Source organism: Trifolium pratense, linkage group LG7, assembly GCF_020283565.1.
Source record: "Trifolium pratense cultivar HEN17-A07 linkage group LG7, ARS_RC_1.1, whole genome shotgun sequence".
NCBI lineage: Eukaryota > Viridiplantae > Streptophyta > Magnoliopsida > Fabales > Fabaceae > Trifolium > Trifolium pratense.
The window spans coordinates 24,666,153-24,684,890 of NC_060065.1; the positions used below are offsets into that span (position 1 = coordinate 24,666,153).

The window sequence follows — 18,738 nt, forward strand, 5'->3', positions numbered from 1 at the left end:
ATTTTTATTAAATGTCGTTAATCTTTGATATGTCTCAATAACATAATATTTGATTTTCAATAATATATCGAATAATTTTCAATTTTTATGTATTTTACACATAAAAATTAAGCAACTTTTTTTTATTAAGTACTTTTAAAAATATTGTTTGGCCCAACTTCTCCTTTAATAGAGTAAAAAATCTAAAACAAGTCGGGCCAAACAAGGTACGGTTTAGTCTAACTTTTTTTCTTAGAAGTAAGAAGCTAAACAACAATTTTTAAAAACTCTAGTAAGAAAAAAGCAGCTTCTATATTTTATGAATAATTATAACATATTATCAAACATATCTTTTAACCTTATTATAATAATAAATAAATAAATAAAAAAAAAAAAAAACTTTTAACTTTTCTTTTTAAAAAGTAAGATTTACTAAACAACTTTAATTTTAGTTTTAAAACTATTATTCCTAGCTTTATGGTTAAAATAATTTCTATACCTAAAAAAAATTGGGTCAAACGAAACTTAAGACCTAAAGACATCAAGAGCACGATCAAGGTTGTGTGGTCATTGTATTTGAAAAAATTAGTCATATTCAACCAATGTGGTCACAATCACAATTGCAATACAGTCAGTCATTGAGGCATCAAAATCATGAAATTGTGAGCATAGTCACAGTCGTCAGCCATTTTTTAAAACCTTAATCAGTTAAATGCTAGTTAGATTTTCTCGTGGTTAGTTACAGACTTGCAGTAGGTTTTTCTTTATATTTTAAGAAAACACTCATTCTTGATATTTTGTTCATGTATAGAATCAAAACATCAAATGCATTTCCAAAATTTGCCGTTACTAAGGCATAAAACCAAAACATCCAACGGTACACAAAGATTTACATGGTTGCATTCCACCATACCATTTCTTTTCTCATTCAATTGTTTTTTTTTCCTTTGGAATATTTACACATAAAAATGTCACAAAAGATGATACCAATGAAAGAGGTTCCTAAACAACCTGAGATGAAACATTTGAAGTTAAGAGTGTTCCACGAAACCCTCCCTCGGTATGCCGTGTACCCGTACCCTTTTCCTCGTTACACAGCTCATCTGCAAAAGATAGAATATGTCCATTTTTATACGTAACAGGAAAAAGATAAAGTGATAAAGTGAATGTATCAAATAGCTTACCAGCAATGTCTCGATTTTCATGGATCTCAGAGTCCCTCAAAATAATCTGATCTCCAGCAAATATGTTGACGTCCACAAGTGTAGTATTTTCGTCATTGTTATCAATGGTTATATCACCTTTTTGTAGTATCTGGTTTTCTATGACAACCTGAGAACAAATACCAGATGTGGGAATAAAAAGTTAACATTACAAAGCATTGAATAGTCGGTTGCAGCAATGCACAAACCAAGACTTTTTTACCAAAAGAGTGTATTTTTTACCTTATATTACCAAACTAGTGCAGTTTTTTAAAAATTTACCAAAATGGTGTAAGTCGTCGTTTCAATGTACGACTTACACCCCACTGTATTTTTTTTTCTCAGCTTATAAGCAAAGTCGTGAATGACAGCCACGACTTTGAATTTTTTCAATATTTTAATGAAAGTCGTCACTGCCATTGACGACTTTCAAGTTTTTAATTTTTTTTTTTATGAAAAATAGGGTAAGTCGTATATAAGAAATACGATTTATTTTTTTTCGTTTTTTTTTATACAAACTAAGACAATAAAAGATATAAATACAAACATTAATAATTTTTAATACATAGAAACTATATTTAAACATTCACTCTTTATTGGGACAATTAGTTCTTTTATGTCCCTCAGTGCCACATAAACCACATTTTCTTCTTTTGTTGGGTATAACTACATCCATCTCGTTATGTATTCTAGTTGTATTTGGTCTGCCCTATTATGTCTTCTCATATTAGGATTAGGTTTTAATGTTGGACCCAAATATGAAGTCCAATACTCTTGGCTTCCAAGAGGATGAAATTCATGCCTATAAACTTTATAGATGTAGTCCAGTGTGTAAATTGGGTCAATATAAGCACCACAATTAAATTATGTGTAATATTTGAATTGTGTGAAATATTTACTTATCCTTGTTATTAAATTTTATTAAAACATAGTTTGTAAAAAACAAAAAAAAAAAAGTAAATCGTTCTTCTTATATACGACTTACCCTATTTTTCATAAAAAAAAATTAAAAACTTGAAAGTCGTCAATGGCAGTGACGACTTTCATTAAAATATTGAAAAAACTCAAAATCATGGCTGCCATCCACGACTTTGCTTATAAGCTAACAAAAAAAAAAAATACAGTGGGGTGTAAGTCGTACATTGAAACGACAACTTACACCATTTTGGTAAATTTTTAAAAAATTGCACTAGTTTGGTAATATAATGTAAAAAATACACCCTTTTGTTAAAAAAGTCACAAACTAATCCATGGGAGTTTTTAAAAGAGAGCAAAATTTTACACAACCCCACCTCTATTTTCAGTTTATCAAGCAATCAACCCTAAAGGTGGGCCACCCTACAATCTGCCCTTTTACTATATTACATGAAGCTGACAAGAAGCATTGATCCTATGTTTAAGAGCCTTATAAGTTATAGTTAACAATTAGGGGCTCAAAGATGGTTTTTACAACTCCCTAAAGTAACAATAACCTATCGATATAAGCTCCATTTGGCAATATATATTTTACATGCTTGTGTGCACAAGAAAAAAAATAGCCAAAGTTTCGACAAAATTCATTGGCTGTTGGATGGAATAAAGCAGTAGAGGCCACTCTCCCATCCAAGAATCAACAAGAATGCAACACATCATTTTGGTAAAAATATATATCGCACGTCAGTCTTTTTCTATGCCTAAATTATTGAGAAACTCCCGACCATTTTTAACCACATGAACTACTTAGTCATCCAACATTTAAACTACGAAATAATATCAATACATAACAAACTTGGCTTACCCCAAAGGATTCCCATATCATCATTTTCAGCTGGTAAATTGATGTTGAAGCAGACACTTTTAGATTAATTGAAGTCCCATTTTTAGTCTTCCTGGAGCGTTTAGAAACTCTTCCCTTTGAAGCCTCCGAGATTGATCTAGGGACCTCCTTTCCGCGGACAAGAATTACACATATATCCTCATTGCAATAATTAAGTTTATGCGCTAACTCACGGCTTTCTTTTTCTCCAATGCAACTTTCACAAACCTACATGTTCAAAACGGGAAAATTATAGTACAAAAGAAAATTAAATATATCATCCAATAAAGAGAAAATGAACTTGCCAGTAAAATTAGTTCAAGAATAACAAAGATTTAGAATAATTTAAAAATAAAATATAAAAACTGTGATAAGTTGCTTGTGGAATTGATATGGGAGAATATAAGGGAGCAGATAATAGTGCAGATTCAGAAGAATAAGCTTTCGAACAGACAATTTTCAGACTTCAATTAAATTATCACGTGGCGCAATAATTTTTGCACCAAGTTACATGCACACACACGGAAGCAGCTTTTTGAAGACAACATTACTATGCATGTGATGAAAAAAGCAAACAGGAAAATTAGAAAAATCAAGGATATGACTTCTCAAGTACAACTGGAACATCAGCATGAACAGTTTCATATAAATTAAGAGAAAATACTATATAGGATTAGTTGTCTAATATATGCATGTATGTATGTATGTATGTATGTAATTCTGATTTCTTAAAGACTTGGCTTCCAAATAAACGCACCAGAAAATAAAGATCGGGGATTGAAATAGCATATCCAACATAGTTTTGGTAGAGTTTTAGATTACCTCAGGGCAAGTCTTGATTAAAACTTGACCATTCCCACTTTCATTATTCACCTTATCCCAATTGGCCAACTGGTCCTCACATATTGCCATCTCTTCACAAGATCCAGCTATAGCATTCACCGAATCATTAATATTCTCAATCTTTGCAGATACTCCTTGGGTCTCAATAGCACCCCATTCTTCGCAAAAACATTTCCAATCATTCTCAGATATGATGGTCAAGCCACTGCCCTAGAATCCACAAAGTGGACAGAAGACTGAGAGACAGGGAAACAAAACGCACTTATAGTTACAATGATAAGCAAAATGAGAGGGAAATTAATTTTCCCCCAACTTACAGAAGGCTCTCTTGGAAATATAGCACCACGTCTGAAAATCAGTTCCGGAGGCCTTTCAATGAGTCGTGAGTGCTGAGAAACAAGCGGGTAAAAGTCAAAATCCATTCTGAAATTGCTACAGATTAAATTTGATGTTGTCATATATGTGAACTGAAGACCAAGCATAGAAAAATGACATGACAATTGAAGAGTTAAGAATCTACATCGGCAACTAAAATCCTTATCAAATTGCATAGAATACTTTTTCAAATAAGTGCAAGCCTGAAAAGTAAATCAAAATTTAACCAAATACTATGTACACTAAACTGAAAAAAAGGGAACTCATTTGTACCACATTAACAATATGCAAAACATGATTAAAGAGCAAATGAAGAGACAATGTACCTTTTCACAGATCAGTGAACCAATCACCACATTTAATGTTTCAGGTGTATCAGAATTCTTGCCTGTTGGGTTGACATAATTTCTCCATTTTGAAATCCAAGAGGAAGGAATTAAGAAATACTTGCAATCTAAAGAGAGTGCAGTACTTTTCCCACTGAACAGTTTCTCATGACTTTGACGCTGCTTTTGTTTTAATAACCTACATCATGAAAAAAGAACTTAGCTTAAAATCTGTCTACATCAGCTCTGTATCAATAGCAATTTAAAAACAAAAGAACCTCATAGAGTCCTCCATGCAAGCCACTTCAGATAATTCGCTACTGCATTCGGAGCACTCTCTGGAGTCTGAAGGAAAAGTAGGGCAGACCAGAACATCGTTTTTCACAGAAGTAGCATCTTCATATAAGAAGTGCCAAAAACCCTCAGGAACAAGCACCCGCTTAGCACCAGTTGCTTGCTCAGGCATAAGTTGTCCATGTGGACAACTAATAGCTGCTGTCGGTCCAGAATCAGCTTCGGATGGAGCATCGGTGACTTTTCTTTTCCACCATTGCTGCAACCTACAAAAGTAAACTCAGCACAAAAGGCTTTCACATAGTTGCTTCTGAACTACCCTAACAACATGGCGAAGTATGATACCCAAAAAAAAAACAGTTAGGTTTTGGATTGGGTCTAAAACACCCTTTACAAACAAAACCAATCTGTAAGGTGACGATTCCCACCACTTATGACCACTACTTAGGTCCTATCACTATCGAATGACAGACTCTCAACACACCTTACGCTCAGGAATGAGCATCTGGAGTGTGACCCAAGTGACCCAACAGATTTAGGAAGGATAGGATATGATACCATATTAAGTATTGGGCTTAGGTCTAACCGTCTAACTCAATGCCATAAGCCTGACTTGTAAGATGAAAGATGACAACCACTTATAACCACTATCCAAATCATATCACTATGTTAGAAATTTTCTATGGGTATTAGTGTATGTGCCCACATGTGATTTACTGCTGTATAGTGTTTGTTTAGTGAGTAGTTATCGGTTGGTTTAGTGTCAGGGATATGGATCCTCTGCTGCCTTTTTTCTCCTACCCTCTATCATGCCCATTTTATGTGTCTATCTCTCTCATCATCACTTCTTCATTTTTTTTTTATTTCTCTCTCCTTACACACAAAAAACCACCTAGCAGCATTGCTGCCGCAGGAGGTGATCTACTTCCCTCATGCTATCCTATTTTTTTTAGCTCTCTACTAGTACAAGTTTTGCCTTGTATTGGAAACCCTGTTGAGCATCCATATGTATTTACCCTCTCGTTTGTAATTAGCCTACTGTGCTACAAAAATGTACTATTTTCAAACACTTCTGGTGCTTTAATTAATCGATCTATTATTTGTCCAATCTAAAAAAATTCTCTGCATTTTTGCCTTCTCTCAGATAATATATAATACTGGCCCCACAAAGGCTAAAATAAAAACAATCTCCATAACAAAATAGAAAATAGAACACTTATTGCAACCACCCCTTATTCCTTTCTGTAGGAACAGAAATGAGCTGAAGAGATTTGCAATTATACCATGATCTAGACACATAGTACTTTCCGTCTTCATTTTTTCCATCAAGAATATCCCGTGCAAGTTGCTTAAATGATTCTCTTCGATCCCGGTAAGTGTCAGCTGAAACGACATTCCGAGCCCCGTCAATCAGACAATCCAAACAGCAGTCATCCTGAGAAAGTGTTGGGCCCCCACCATACTGAATTTTATGAAGCATAAAGGAAAAATGTTAATGGACATATTATTTGCAACAATCGAAAAAGAGGAAAACCACATGAATAAATCAAAGGCAAATCTATCAATAGAAGCTCAAACTTCATGTTATTTTTATGTGCACTGTAATTCATTTTGCTGCATTCTCTTCATATCAGCACAAACCGAAAATAACCTACTGCATAATGTTATTGATGACACAGGAATGGGTTTGGATACAAATATTCTTTGTAATTTCGGCCATCGGGACGATTACTATAGTACACTACTCAGACCCTATTTGTTGTAATCTCACATGCTCACTCTGATGAAAGGGAAAAAGAAGAAAAAAAAAAAAAAAAAAAGTCATCTACCTTACCAGTACTATCCATCACTGTATATAGAATAGAACAAAAAAGGAGAAATCATTTTCCAATCTATCCCTTTCTCAAGCCCCATTACCAATTATAAAAGATCTCAATCAACATTTTTCATATTGATTTAAAAGTAGCTCCCAGATCAAAAGAATGGAACTGCAACAACTAAATGCATTTACCTTAGACAGTAATCTATCCCATGCTTTAGAAGACAATCTCTTTGCCGAGGTAACCTTTGACACTGGGACTTTACCATGTGAACATTGGATAGACGCGTTGTCAATAGCACTGCATTAACATTAAAAAGTAAGTATTCCTAAATTAAGTGAAATAACCCTACCCTAATAAATGATACTTGAAATGTGCATCAAACTAAGGCAAGGAAATAATTTAGCCACACACAAATAAAATATAACAATCAGTTGGTGTGTTCATGGCTAGGAATACATAAAGCATAAGCACTAACCTTGGAGTAACATTTTCGGCCCATTGGCGAAGCCAGTCACTATAAATCCAAAAAAATGGTTGTTCCAGTTGTCGTACAGAAGCTTCAGCTAAAACAGATCGAACTTCTTCTTTTCTCTCATTGATATGACTCAATTCTACCTCTTTCCTATGGTTGTACTGCTGGCAAGCATCAAGATATGAGGCATTGAAATTTTGAATCTCTTCACAAAAATGAGAAGGAAGACAATCATTGTCTTGTGCAGTAACTGAACCAGCATCTCTTTCAGTATGGGTCTCACTAAAAATTTTGCTTTGCTTAAGATGATACATCAACATATAGGCATCGCTAGATGAAAATGTACTGTCAGCTACCCTTGCTTCAGATAAATTAGAATGATCTACATCATTCTTAGCAGATTTAGAAGCAGAGGATGAAGCTTCTTTGAAAAATGGAGAATGGCCCAAGTTAGTAACAACCTCATCATCGAATTTCCACCATTGTCCAGTGTTTTCATCCTTGATGTGAGCAATGTAATGACCACTATTAGCTGCAGTTCCCTTGTGTATCAGTACAGCTGACAAGTCATATATCAATTCAGACTGAGATGGCACAGCCAATCTGTGGTGCATACTAAGTTCAGCGGGAAATGAAAATGGAGTAGTAACTTTCTTCTTTGTTGTTGTCTGTCAGAGGAAACAACAAAAAATGGAAGACATCATCAGAAAATGGACTAGTGATGCAGAAAATCAAAAAAGATATAAAATCACTTGCATGAAGCTTGCCCAGAGAAAGAAAAAGCATGTAGCTACTAACATAGTTTCTCTCTTCAGAAAACTCATGTGTGATCACTACCCAAAGGAAAAAATTAAATTGTTTGAGAAATTAGCAATAATACACCAAGCAGGTTTGCCAAGTAAGAAAATAGTGGTCCTTCTTTTGTACAACCATCAAAAGTTATTTCTGTTTCATCTTATAAAAAAGTTAAAGCAAAGGGATACAATCATACCAACAAATTAAGTATAAACAATGAAAAACAAGGAATTTAGTTGTTTAATGCTTACAACAACACTAATAATAAAACTCAAACTTTACAGAATACCTTTGGAAGAAAGACATAGCGCTTAAGCTGAAAATTAAGCACTTCGGGTAATGTTAGTAGCTTGATGCTGCGAGTAGCGTCAACTCTTGTTTTACATGACGCACAAAAATATTGATTGTCTCCATTAAGCTCTTCAACAGTGAGGTAGTCATCTAAGCTCTCATCTAAACTTTTCAATCCCTTGACATTCAACTCCAACTCATAGAAGTCTTCCATTTTGGATGAAGATTCAGAGTCTTTTCCACATTGTGAACATCTTCATAATAAAGTGAAGAAATTATAAATGTGTAGTAGTCATAAACATGACTAATGCTAGTGACACATACATCTAAATGATAGTAGAAAATGTAAGAAACTTATTTCAGAACATTGGAGCATAAAATACACGGATCAATTCTGACATATGAAACACAGAGACGCAGGTTTTGGAAAAATGTCGGACAGTTCGATTAGACACAGCACAATGGGACAGTACAAGATATATATACACTACATTGCTGAGTCACCATGTGTGCATCAGTGTCATGTCCGGTGTCCATATAAGTTGTCATGCTCCTTAGCTTTTGGCCAATAATGAGAAAATGAGTCTGAACAAGGCAGTAAGGATAATTACATTATCAATACTAACCAGTCCTCAAAGATGATGCAGCAGCCAATTTAGCACAAAACTATAATTAAAACATCGTTTGGTAATATCAAAAACATTTTTTCTAAAAAAATACTTCAAGGACGCCCAACAAACAACGGCAATAACTTATGTTTTACATTGTTACAAACAGTTACATTATTCTGAAGATGTTCTCGTCTTTTTCTCTTACACATGAGTGTGTTTTGAAGAGGCAGCAGATGGGTCAGAAAATTTTAAAAATAGTTATAACATATTTGACAAAACCTATGATATTTCACACCGGTCCCCACATATAAAAATTTATAATACAATAAATTAGCAGGAAAAAATTATGCTGCACAAGTCAGCAGGTTTCTAGCAGCCAATGATTCTTACGTTGTCACATGAGACACACTTCCGCGGAAAAGATCTTGAACTATCGTCCTTGCCTTGGAAATTTTGGAACACCTAAGGCAACCCTCAACCAACGACAGAAGCAATGTCAAGAACTCATGGCTATCCTGCTGAACTTCATTATCTAATTCCAGTGTTTTTACAAATGGAGCAGAATCTATGAAAGTCTTTTTACTTAAATGCAGCTGTGCAAAAAGCCGAGCCAGTTGATCCAACACCGGTTCCTGCTGTAAAACATCTGGTTCTACTGAAAACAATCCTTCTCGGAAATGTTTATTCATATACAAGCATTGGAGTATGCTATTAGCATAACACGTTGCACCAAGATTTGTGAGTCCTGCGGGTGAATTAGCAGATGCACGAAGTTCCGTGTTTGGGTCAAAGCCAAGACTATCAACAAAATCAGATATCTTCTGCCATAAACCAAACTTCCGTGTTCCACTTGGAGACGGAACCAATGCACAAAAGCAATTTGGGTTGTCTTTAGTATTAACACGACAGCCTGAACAGACCGGCTTCGTAATCATATACAGTTGATTCATATTATCATCAGTTGCAACACCAGTTTTGTGTATTTTCCTACACAAAGACGATAAATAAACAAACAATAAGCTTGTTAAAAAAAAATAAACCAACAATAAGTTCAAATTCCATTTCATAAGCTAAGAAAAACAAAAACAAAAACAATCACTTATATCATCACCAGTTAGTCGTACCTCCAGATTTCAGAAGTTCCACCATCATCATCCCCTTGTCTATGTCTTTTATTTTTACCACGAGTCATTGTTCTACTCGTTGTATAATCCAAAACCTAACGCTGAAAAACAAGAAACTATTTTCCTTAAGAAAAAATAAAAAACCTAACACTCCTTTTCCACACCCATTACTTAAACCTAATAACAGCAAAATTAACTAAGCTATATCTTAGTTTCATATCAACAAAACTCAACAAGAAAAAAAATGAAAAGAAAAAAAAACACATTCAGATGAGAGGAAAATGAAAAATACTAGGAAAAAAAAATTAAGAAGCAAAACAGAGGTGAAGCTTGAGTGGTTACTCTGATTCTTTTTTAAGAGTGGCGGATCTCTCTAGTTCTTCGTAGAGAATCAAAGCCGAAGCGGACAGAACCCTAGAAATTCCGATCAACAAATTTCGGGAGAAAAAACACGAATAAAACTTGACGAGAGTTTCATATATAAATGGAGTAATCAGTCAATTTAGTCCTTAAACTATCACTCTCTTACCAACTTAGTCCCTAAACTATTAAAACCAACTAAAAGGTCCATAAACTATATTTACATCCTTCAATTTAGTCCCTAAACTATTAAAACCAACTAAAAGGTCCCTAAACTATATTCACATCCTCCAATTTAGTCCCTAAACTATTAAAACCAACTAAAAGGTCCCTAAACTATATTCACATCCTTCAATTTAGTCCCTCGGTTAACTTTTCCGTTAAGTGACTGATAGTAGTCCCTAAACTATAAAAAATACTTCAATTTAGTCCCTAAACTATCTTAAAAAACAACAAAATAGTAACAACACTCCTAAATCATCAACTACGGCATATGCAATGACAAAAATGTGGTTGTTTGCATCTCCGCCGACAGCAGTCAACAATTGTCCTCCAAAATAACCCTTTAAAAAACAACCATCCAATCCAATCATAGGTCTGCATCCTTCCTTGAACCCTCTTTTACTAGCATCAAAACATATATACAATCGGTGAAATATTGGCGGCCCTTCTTGTTGTGGTATATAGTGCTCATTTTCACCGTCGAACCTGGATTCTGGGATAATAACTCATGGCAATAGTCCCATAGCTTAGCATACTGATCAATTTCAGATCCCTCGACATTTTGTTTTGCTTGTTTAAGTGATCTATAAATCATACTATCCTCCAAATGTAGATTCATAGTAGTTAATCCTGGATCCCGGAGCGGAGCGGCCAGCCCCAAAACTGGGATAGCGGCATCCCGGGGAGCGGAATGGCCGGGATGCCGCTATTATTTTTTATTTATTTATAAATTACATAAATAATACTATAAACATATAATTAATGTAAAATTAAACAAACATCTCAAAATCCATAAAACATTCATAAATTAAAAATTAAAAACACAAATCTCAAGTCTACAACACCTTCTTCATCTTTGTCAAAAAAAAAAAACACCTTCTTCATCATAAAGTAACTAAAAATTACCAACAAAAGTCAAGCAAAATAAATAAGCAAAAGTCAAGTCTCCAACACTTAGATTAATAAAGTAACTAAAAATTAAAACTCGAGTTCATCATCAAAGTCTAAGTCTAATCATCCGAGGTTGAAGAAGAAACAACAGATGAAGGTTGAAGAAGAAACAGCAGATGAAGGTTGAAGAAGTTTGGATCTTGAGAGTGAGAGAAGATAGTACGATAGCGTGAGAGAAAGAATGAATTGCGGCTAGGGTTTAGTTAGGAGTAAGTAACAGTTTTAAAGGTAAAAAACCAATTTTACCCTTACTAAAATGAGTGAGATTTCAAAAATGGCCTTTAAAACCCATGAAAACAAAATCTCAGTCCTAACCCGGGATGGCAACCCGGGACCCGCTCTGCTCCGGTCCACTGGGAACCTGCTGGGATCCCACCGAGAAGCTTAGCTGCGCCGCTCCATCCCATCCCGTCCCGGCAGAGCTCCGCTCCGCTCTGCTCCACCGGGATCCCACTGGGATCGCCCGGGATTGACTACCATGTGTAGATTATAATCCTCTTTCATCAAGTAATAAGCCTCATTATGGCTAAGAGACGGTTGTTGTCTCAATCTCAATTCCAACTTCTCAATAACCCACTTTCTATCAGCCTGACTATTCGTGAATGTTCCTGGACATGAGTGAGTTGTATTTTCAAAAGTCTTGATTTGAAAGCTATTTGTTATTCTTTATCCATTTGATTTGTCTTCCAATATGGATGGTATAGTCTTTCACAACTTTTTTAAATTCAGCCAAAGTTGCAAACTCCATCTCTACAGCCAACCTAACTTCCCCAAATTGAGCTTCAGCATTGAATTGTGGATATATAACTCTCACTGATTCATTCTCTTCATCAGATGAACTAATATGCCCTCTAAGTTCTTCTGAGTGATAAGAGAACCTTCCTCCATCACTTGTATCATCATCACTTTCAGCCATCTAATATAATATAATGTATAGTATTAACAAGGAGCACAAATTGAGAAAACATTGAGGAGACAAAACAGGGACCACAATAGGACCACTATAGAGAGGCAATTGCATAAAAAAGAAACAAATTAGGACCACTATAATACTTAAACAAATTAGGACCACAAAACAACATAAACAATAATATAGATGGTAATAATATAAGAGATACAAAAGCTTCAAAATAGCAGCAACATGAATAAGCCAAAAAGGAAGCAACAACAACATGGTTCACGCTAAAACAAATTTGGTTCAAGCTAAAACAACATGGTTCATTGCACTAAAAAACACAAATTTCATTCCTGAAAATTAACAAGTGAGAATAAACCCTTACAAATTTATAAAAGTTAGAACGAAAAACAGTGAAAAATGTACCTTAAAACAACGACGACAACCGGAATTGGAGCGTATAGGTGGCGCTAGGGTTTTCAGATTGAGATGATTTGAGAGAGTTGATCGAGAAGAGAGATATAAGCGTAAAAGTAGCTTTTGGATATTAGGGTTTTAAAGAACAGTTAACGGAAAATATAACGGAGGACTAAATTGATGGATGGAAAATAGTTTAGGGACTAAATTGAAGGATGTGAATATAGTTTAGGGACCTTTTAGTTGGTTTTAATAGTTTAGGAACTAAGTTGGTGAGAGAGTGATAGTTTAGGGACTAAATTGACTGATTACTCTATATAAATGCTAACATGCGCCCAAGGACATATTTTAAGGTGCATTTAATTAACTAATATTCCATTTAATTTACTTTAAAAATAGTAATAATTAACTTTATTAATTAAAAGATATAGTCCACTATATTTATTATCTATTTAAGATAACTAGTATCCGGACCCGTGCCAAGCACGGGTAAAAATATATTTATAAAAGAGTTAAACAATTTTTTTATCTCTATAAAAATAAAAATTATTTTTAGATACGGACTTCCATGATATGTATATTAATTAATGGGTCATGTTAACTTGTGCCCTAAGGGCACATGTTAAGCTATCTAAATACAAAGAATTAAATATTTAGATAATTGAATATACCACAAGTTCAATAAATTTTTTCCACATTTATCTTCTTAACATGTGCCCTTAAGGGCACAAGTTAACATTCTCCTTAATTAATTATCAATTATTCAAGATACCTTGTTAATCTTGTTAATAATATATATGCTCTAAAAATAATATTACATGATCGATGATTAATCACTGCAAGATTATATTTTCTTCTCTGGTCTAAAAATATTGATCAGTTATAAAATAGTATTACTATATAAGAAGAATGCTTATTCAAACTAAATATAAATACACTTGATATATATTCAATGAAAATACTATATAATTGAAATTATGGTTTTAAAATGAAGTTGCGGATGTAGTAGTTACAATTGTGGTCATTGTCGTTGTTGTGAGGCGCATGGCAGATATGAAATAATTTTATATTTCCACAAATTACTCTGGTAGCACCACTGTGACAATACACTATTTCCTCACATATATAGCACAATTTTAGTTTACTTCGTAAATACTAATTGAAAGGTGCTTGAAATACAAAGTTGAGAAACCGTCAAATGTAAATTTTTTCATTAGATCTAAAGTTGATTGAAATTTGAGTACTAAAATTTAAATTTTTGTGAGAAAATTTGAATAAATATAGTTGAAATCGTCTGATGCAGTTGTTGATGTGGCCGCACACGGGATTGAAAATCACGCTGCAATTGCAGTGCGATGCAACTGTAAAGGCTACCATAAGCAATATTGCGGCACAATTGCGGACGTGGACCGCAATTTGAATCCATGGTCCGAATGGTTATTGCTCTTTTTTATCGTGGTTGTTGGTTGAATAGCAACATCACTGCAGAAAAAATATGTTCCGAAAGTCCTGTAAAAAATAACGAATATTAAAATGAATAAAGAATGAGATATAAAAAAAGGTAAAGTAATGGTACTCAATAGAGTTAATGGTCTTTTAAGCATAATTAAACTGGAAAAAGGAAAGAAAAAAGAAAGAAAAAGATAAAGTAATGGTACTCAAATATTCAGATTTACACCATCTTCAAGTTTGCAAGTCCATAGTGGATAAAAGAAAGAAAAAAAAGGATTTTTATCAACACAACAGGGGCATATCCTATAAATTAATAAGATTATATTTCATATGTAATTTCTTTAAATTGTGTAGAGATCCTTATGCAAATATTAATTGGAATTAATGAGTGAAAGAGAGTGCATCACTTGAACTTTGCAAGAGAGAAAACTGACCAGACCCAATCATAGTAATCAATCTATATACTAACACTCGTTGGATATCCTCACCATGAAACAACAACATCAAAGCATATAATGAGAACTTAATATGTTTAAAAAAAAATAGAACTTAATAAAAATGTCTTTTTAAGTTTGGAAAATATCATAGGCAGTCCTCAGCATTGAACTTAAATATAATAACAGGAAAATTTGAAATTGAGTTATGGACAGAATATGAGCAAATTCTTCAAAACGGAAAAAAGAAGAGCCACATCAGACAATGAATAACATTATCATTTGAAATACCATACCTTTGAATTTTCCATATCAGTTCATAGCTCTTAATACGCATGCGTGAATTAATATAGTTTTGTGTACTTGTTCTCTGCTTCATTCATTTGCAGTGACACATTGCCACATGAGTTAATATTAATAAGATATTCGTTCAAAGACAAACATCCACAATTTGGGGGTTAAGCAATTGTGGAAAATAAAATGTAGATCGATGACATACAACATTTTAGATAGGGATAATAAAATGGAATTTGCATAAATACATCTAAAGATTATCTGATGTAAACTGGTGTAAACTATCTGATGTAAACTGAATGCAGTGAAAATCAGGGGAATGAGAATTGAGCTTAGACACATAAAAATAGTGGTTGAAACTTGAAAGACTAAAGATTTGTCCTAGCATTAACTAATTTCTTCAACATTTTACCCCTTCATTCCATTTTTCATATGGTGTACATGAGATGATATGAATGTTTCTTAAGATAACAGACATAAAACAATGACTCATATTCTAACAGAAATTTTTTCTAGATTCTTATCTAAGGTGACTAAGTTGGTGACTCTTCCTTTTGCAGACTTCAGAGTCTTCCATATCAAGTTTGTAACTTCTTATGTCATTACACTATAGTGCAATCAACCAATTGATTTCATATTGAGAGAAAAAACAACACCTACTGTAGTCTTAATTTATGAAGCATATGCATATAATTTGATCAAAAAGTAATAAAGAACCATAAATGCAAATATAATAACATCAAAACAGAATGCAGAATAAAAAAAATACTTGAAATCAAAACAAAAGGTAAAAAAGAAAAATTGAAGAGTATATCCAATATAAAACTAAACAAAGATCATTGTTTGTGGCTTCCTCATTCACAGTCAAATTAACATTCCATTTATAGAACCATAAAACATAGTAAATAAAAAAGAGGAAGAAACTACTATTTACCATGTGGTCAACACTCTCAAGTCATCAAAGGTAGATCCTACGGGGATCATGCAATAATGGATTCAACGAATATTTACTCATATATCTTTTATACTTGATAAATGAAGCCAAATCTGCCACAAAAGATAAAACTTAAAGTATGAAAGAAATGAAAAATAATAGAGGCTAGTATTCCCATTTGTCAGATGGAATCCTATTTTCCATTTGTATTTCATAAAAAAATGTGGTGTAATCCTACTAAATATATTACCGACAAACCTATACTAATGACCATGTCAATATGATGTGATTTTCAGAGATATACCAATCATAACCAAATCATTTATCCGCATATACATACCAATAATTATTTTTGCAAATGTTGTGTATTGCAATCCAAAGAAACTGGGACAAAAGAATATGATGCAAACATACCTTTTCATACTCTTTTCCTTCGTAGCAATGGTAAACTATATAAAAACGCTTTAACTCGATTCCTGTAAAAAGATAAATCAAAATTACAGTGACAAGAAGCAAGCAAAAAAGTTGCAGTAAAAGCAAAATGAAAACAAAAAGATTGTCCCTCGTTTTGTTTATATTAAAATCATATATTAAACTATATACTATTAATCTCAACTTGTAGAACATGGTAAGCTTCTAAATGTGAATGTGGCCGAACATCATTTCAAATTGTGTGAAAAAGTACAATTATTTGTTTTGTCGGTCAATATATAGTCTAGATGTATAGATTAAAAATGTCCATGTTCCTCAAATAACATCATTGTACCATGAAATGTATCAACAAAATGGTTAAAATGGACACCGAGAGTGAGGTATTTAAAAATAGGAACCATAAAAGAACTACCATATGCCAATGACCAACAGTCCAAATACACCAAGACATGACGATACACATAAATTTGAATGAATAAACCATTATAATCACAGACCTCTTCTTTCAATAATCAATAAATTATGTTACCGGGCCGAATAGTAAAGCACAATATGTAGATTAATCCTATAAACAAAGCCACACCATTATGCTTCAAAGGAGAAACCCGAATATTAAAATAAAAGATGAAATCAAACTGCATTTGTAATCATTAAATTACAAACCAATATATTAAAAATAAAAAATAAGATTCGTTTATTCTAATTCTAATAAACCTTAAAAAAAGAAAAGAAGGGGAAAACAAACTTGCCTTGATTCCCTGGACCATGATGCATTCCATTCATGTATATGTACCACCACTAAACAGAGATTGGAAAAGCATGGTAACATGCTTAATCGATGCTTAATTGTCTATGTACCATTTCATGTCTATCTACCTTCATGTCTAAATTGATGATTAAAATTAGAAAGGGCAAGATGGAAGGGAAAAAAAAGACATGCGTTAAAATTGGAACGAAGAAACAAATAATCAGATATTGAAGACAAATACAATTGATTTGATGCAAAGTGCAAACACACCTTTCAAAATCTTTTTCTTCATAGCAATGGTGAACACAAATATGTAACCTTTAAGTCAATTTATATGACGGGAATAGTTAAAATTACAGAACAAAAAGCACCCCGATTGAAGGAGAGAAAAAAAACAATTGTAGAAATCAAACAAATCAATAACCAAAGTCGAGATTCTTATGATTCCATACTTCTGAAAACAAAAACACAGAGCGAACAAAATATCAAAATGAAAACGAAAACATATTCACTTGTTTGTACCGTATGACAAAGCGAACGAAGACGACACATTGGGACTGTGGCGATTTGAGGACTAAGACCGCGCAAGGAAGACAATGACAGGGAGTGATGTGAGAAGACATGCTGGGGAGGGCGATGCTACAACGTGAAGAGGACAACCACCCTGCGACGTGAGGAGAAGGTGGAGCGGCGTGAGGACGACGACGGCACTGTGACGGTGCGAGGAGGGAGATGATAAAAAAGAGTGAGAGAGATGAGGAATTTCAATTGCCTCTAGGAGAAAAATTGACGGTGGGATGCAAAATTTTAGGCCGAAAAGTATTCCGAATCAATTTCCAATTAAACAATGAGCATTAAAATTCATAATTATATTAAATGTTAGGAATGAGGTTGAATTAGGAGAGGAGAGAGAAAGGGAAATAAGTCTGGCTTTTTACATATTATAGATTATAGATTATAGATTGGAAAGACAAAATATGATATGCTGCCAAATTTGATTTATGATCACGCGATTGGTAATACGACCATAATTATATGCATCTAATTTTTTTTTTGGTTTGTTAACAATCAGACTTATAGTACTCCTGATAATAGTTGATTTATGCCAACTTATGATTTTTGCTTTTTTCGGTGAACAAGACTGAGTATTATAGTATTATGTTGTAATGGTAACGATTGTTAGTACTATTGCTAATATGTTTTAGAATTTTATAATACTTACTATAATTTATTTTTTTTTCATCTTAAAAAAAAGTTTGAAAAAAAAAGCTTTGTAGCAAAAAAATTTTGACCAATCACGTGATCATAGATCAAATATTTGGCAATATCTTTCAAAATTTTGAATTTTTTGCGCAAAAAAAAAAAAAAATATAGATCAAGTATTTGGCAAGTATCATATTTTGCCTATGAATTTTTTTTAAATTGGTAGTAAATATAGTGAACCATATCTTTTAATTAATAAAGTTAATCACTGCTATTTTTAAAGTAAATTAAATGAGATATTGGTTAATTAAATGCACCATAAAATGTGCCCTTAGGGGCATGTTAGCAGAACCCTATATATATATATATATTTCCAACGTAATTAAAACCGAACCGGTCCGGTTGGCATACAAAACCGGATAAAAAACCGGAAAACCGCTCAAGAACCGGTAAAAATCACAAAAAT

At 33.3% G+C, this 18,738-nt stretch overlaps 1 protein-coding gene across 2 annotated transcripts; it reads right to left on the bottom strand.

Moving 5' to 3' along the window:
- Positions 1 to 765: 765 nt before the first annotated feature.
- Positions 766 to 10,413, bottom strand: LOC123898934 (ubiquitin carboxyl-terminal hydrolase 26-like). Of its 2 annotated transcripts, XM_045949977.1 has the most exons (14): positions 10,273 to 10,413; positions 9,931 to 10,031; positions 9,197 to 9,793; positions 8,194 to 8,449; positions 7,113 to 7,777; positions 6,826 to 6,934; positions 6,098 to 6,276; positions 4,799 to 5,080; positions 4,521 to 4,719; positions 4,137 to 4,208; positions 3,799 to 4,029; positions 2,959 to 3,204; positions 1,164 to 1,311; positions 766 to 1,082 (listed from the first exon to the last, which is right to left on the bottom strand). In XM_045949977.1, exons 2-14 carry the CDS (start codon positions 9,996 to 9,998, stop codon positions 982 to 984), a joined length of 3,153 nt encoding a protein of 1,050 aa, XP_045805933.1. In that variant the 5' UTR covers positions 9,999 to 10,031; positions 10,273 to 10,413; the 3' UTR covers positions 766 to 981. The 2 variants fall into 2 exon arrangements, with proteins under 2 accessions (XP_045805933.1, XP_045805934.1); XM_045949978.1 differs by having other exon boundaries at positions 9,197 to 10,031; positions 10,273 to 10,383.
- Positions 10,414 to 18,738: the final 8,325 nt, after the last annotated feature.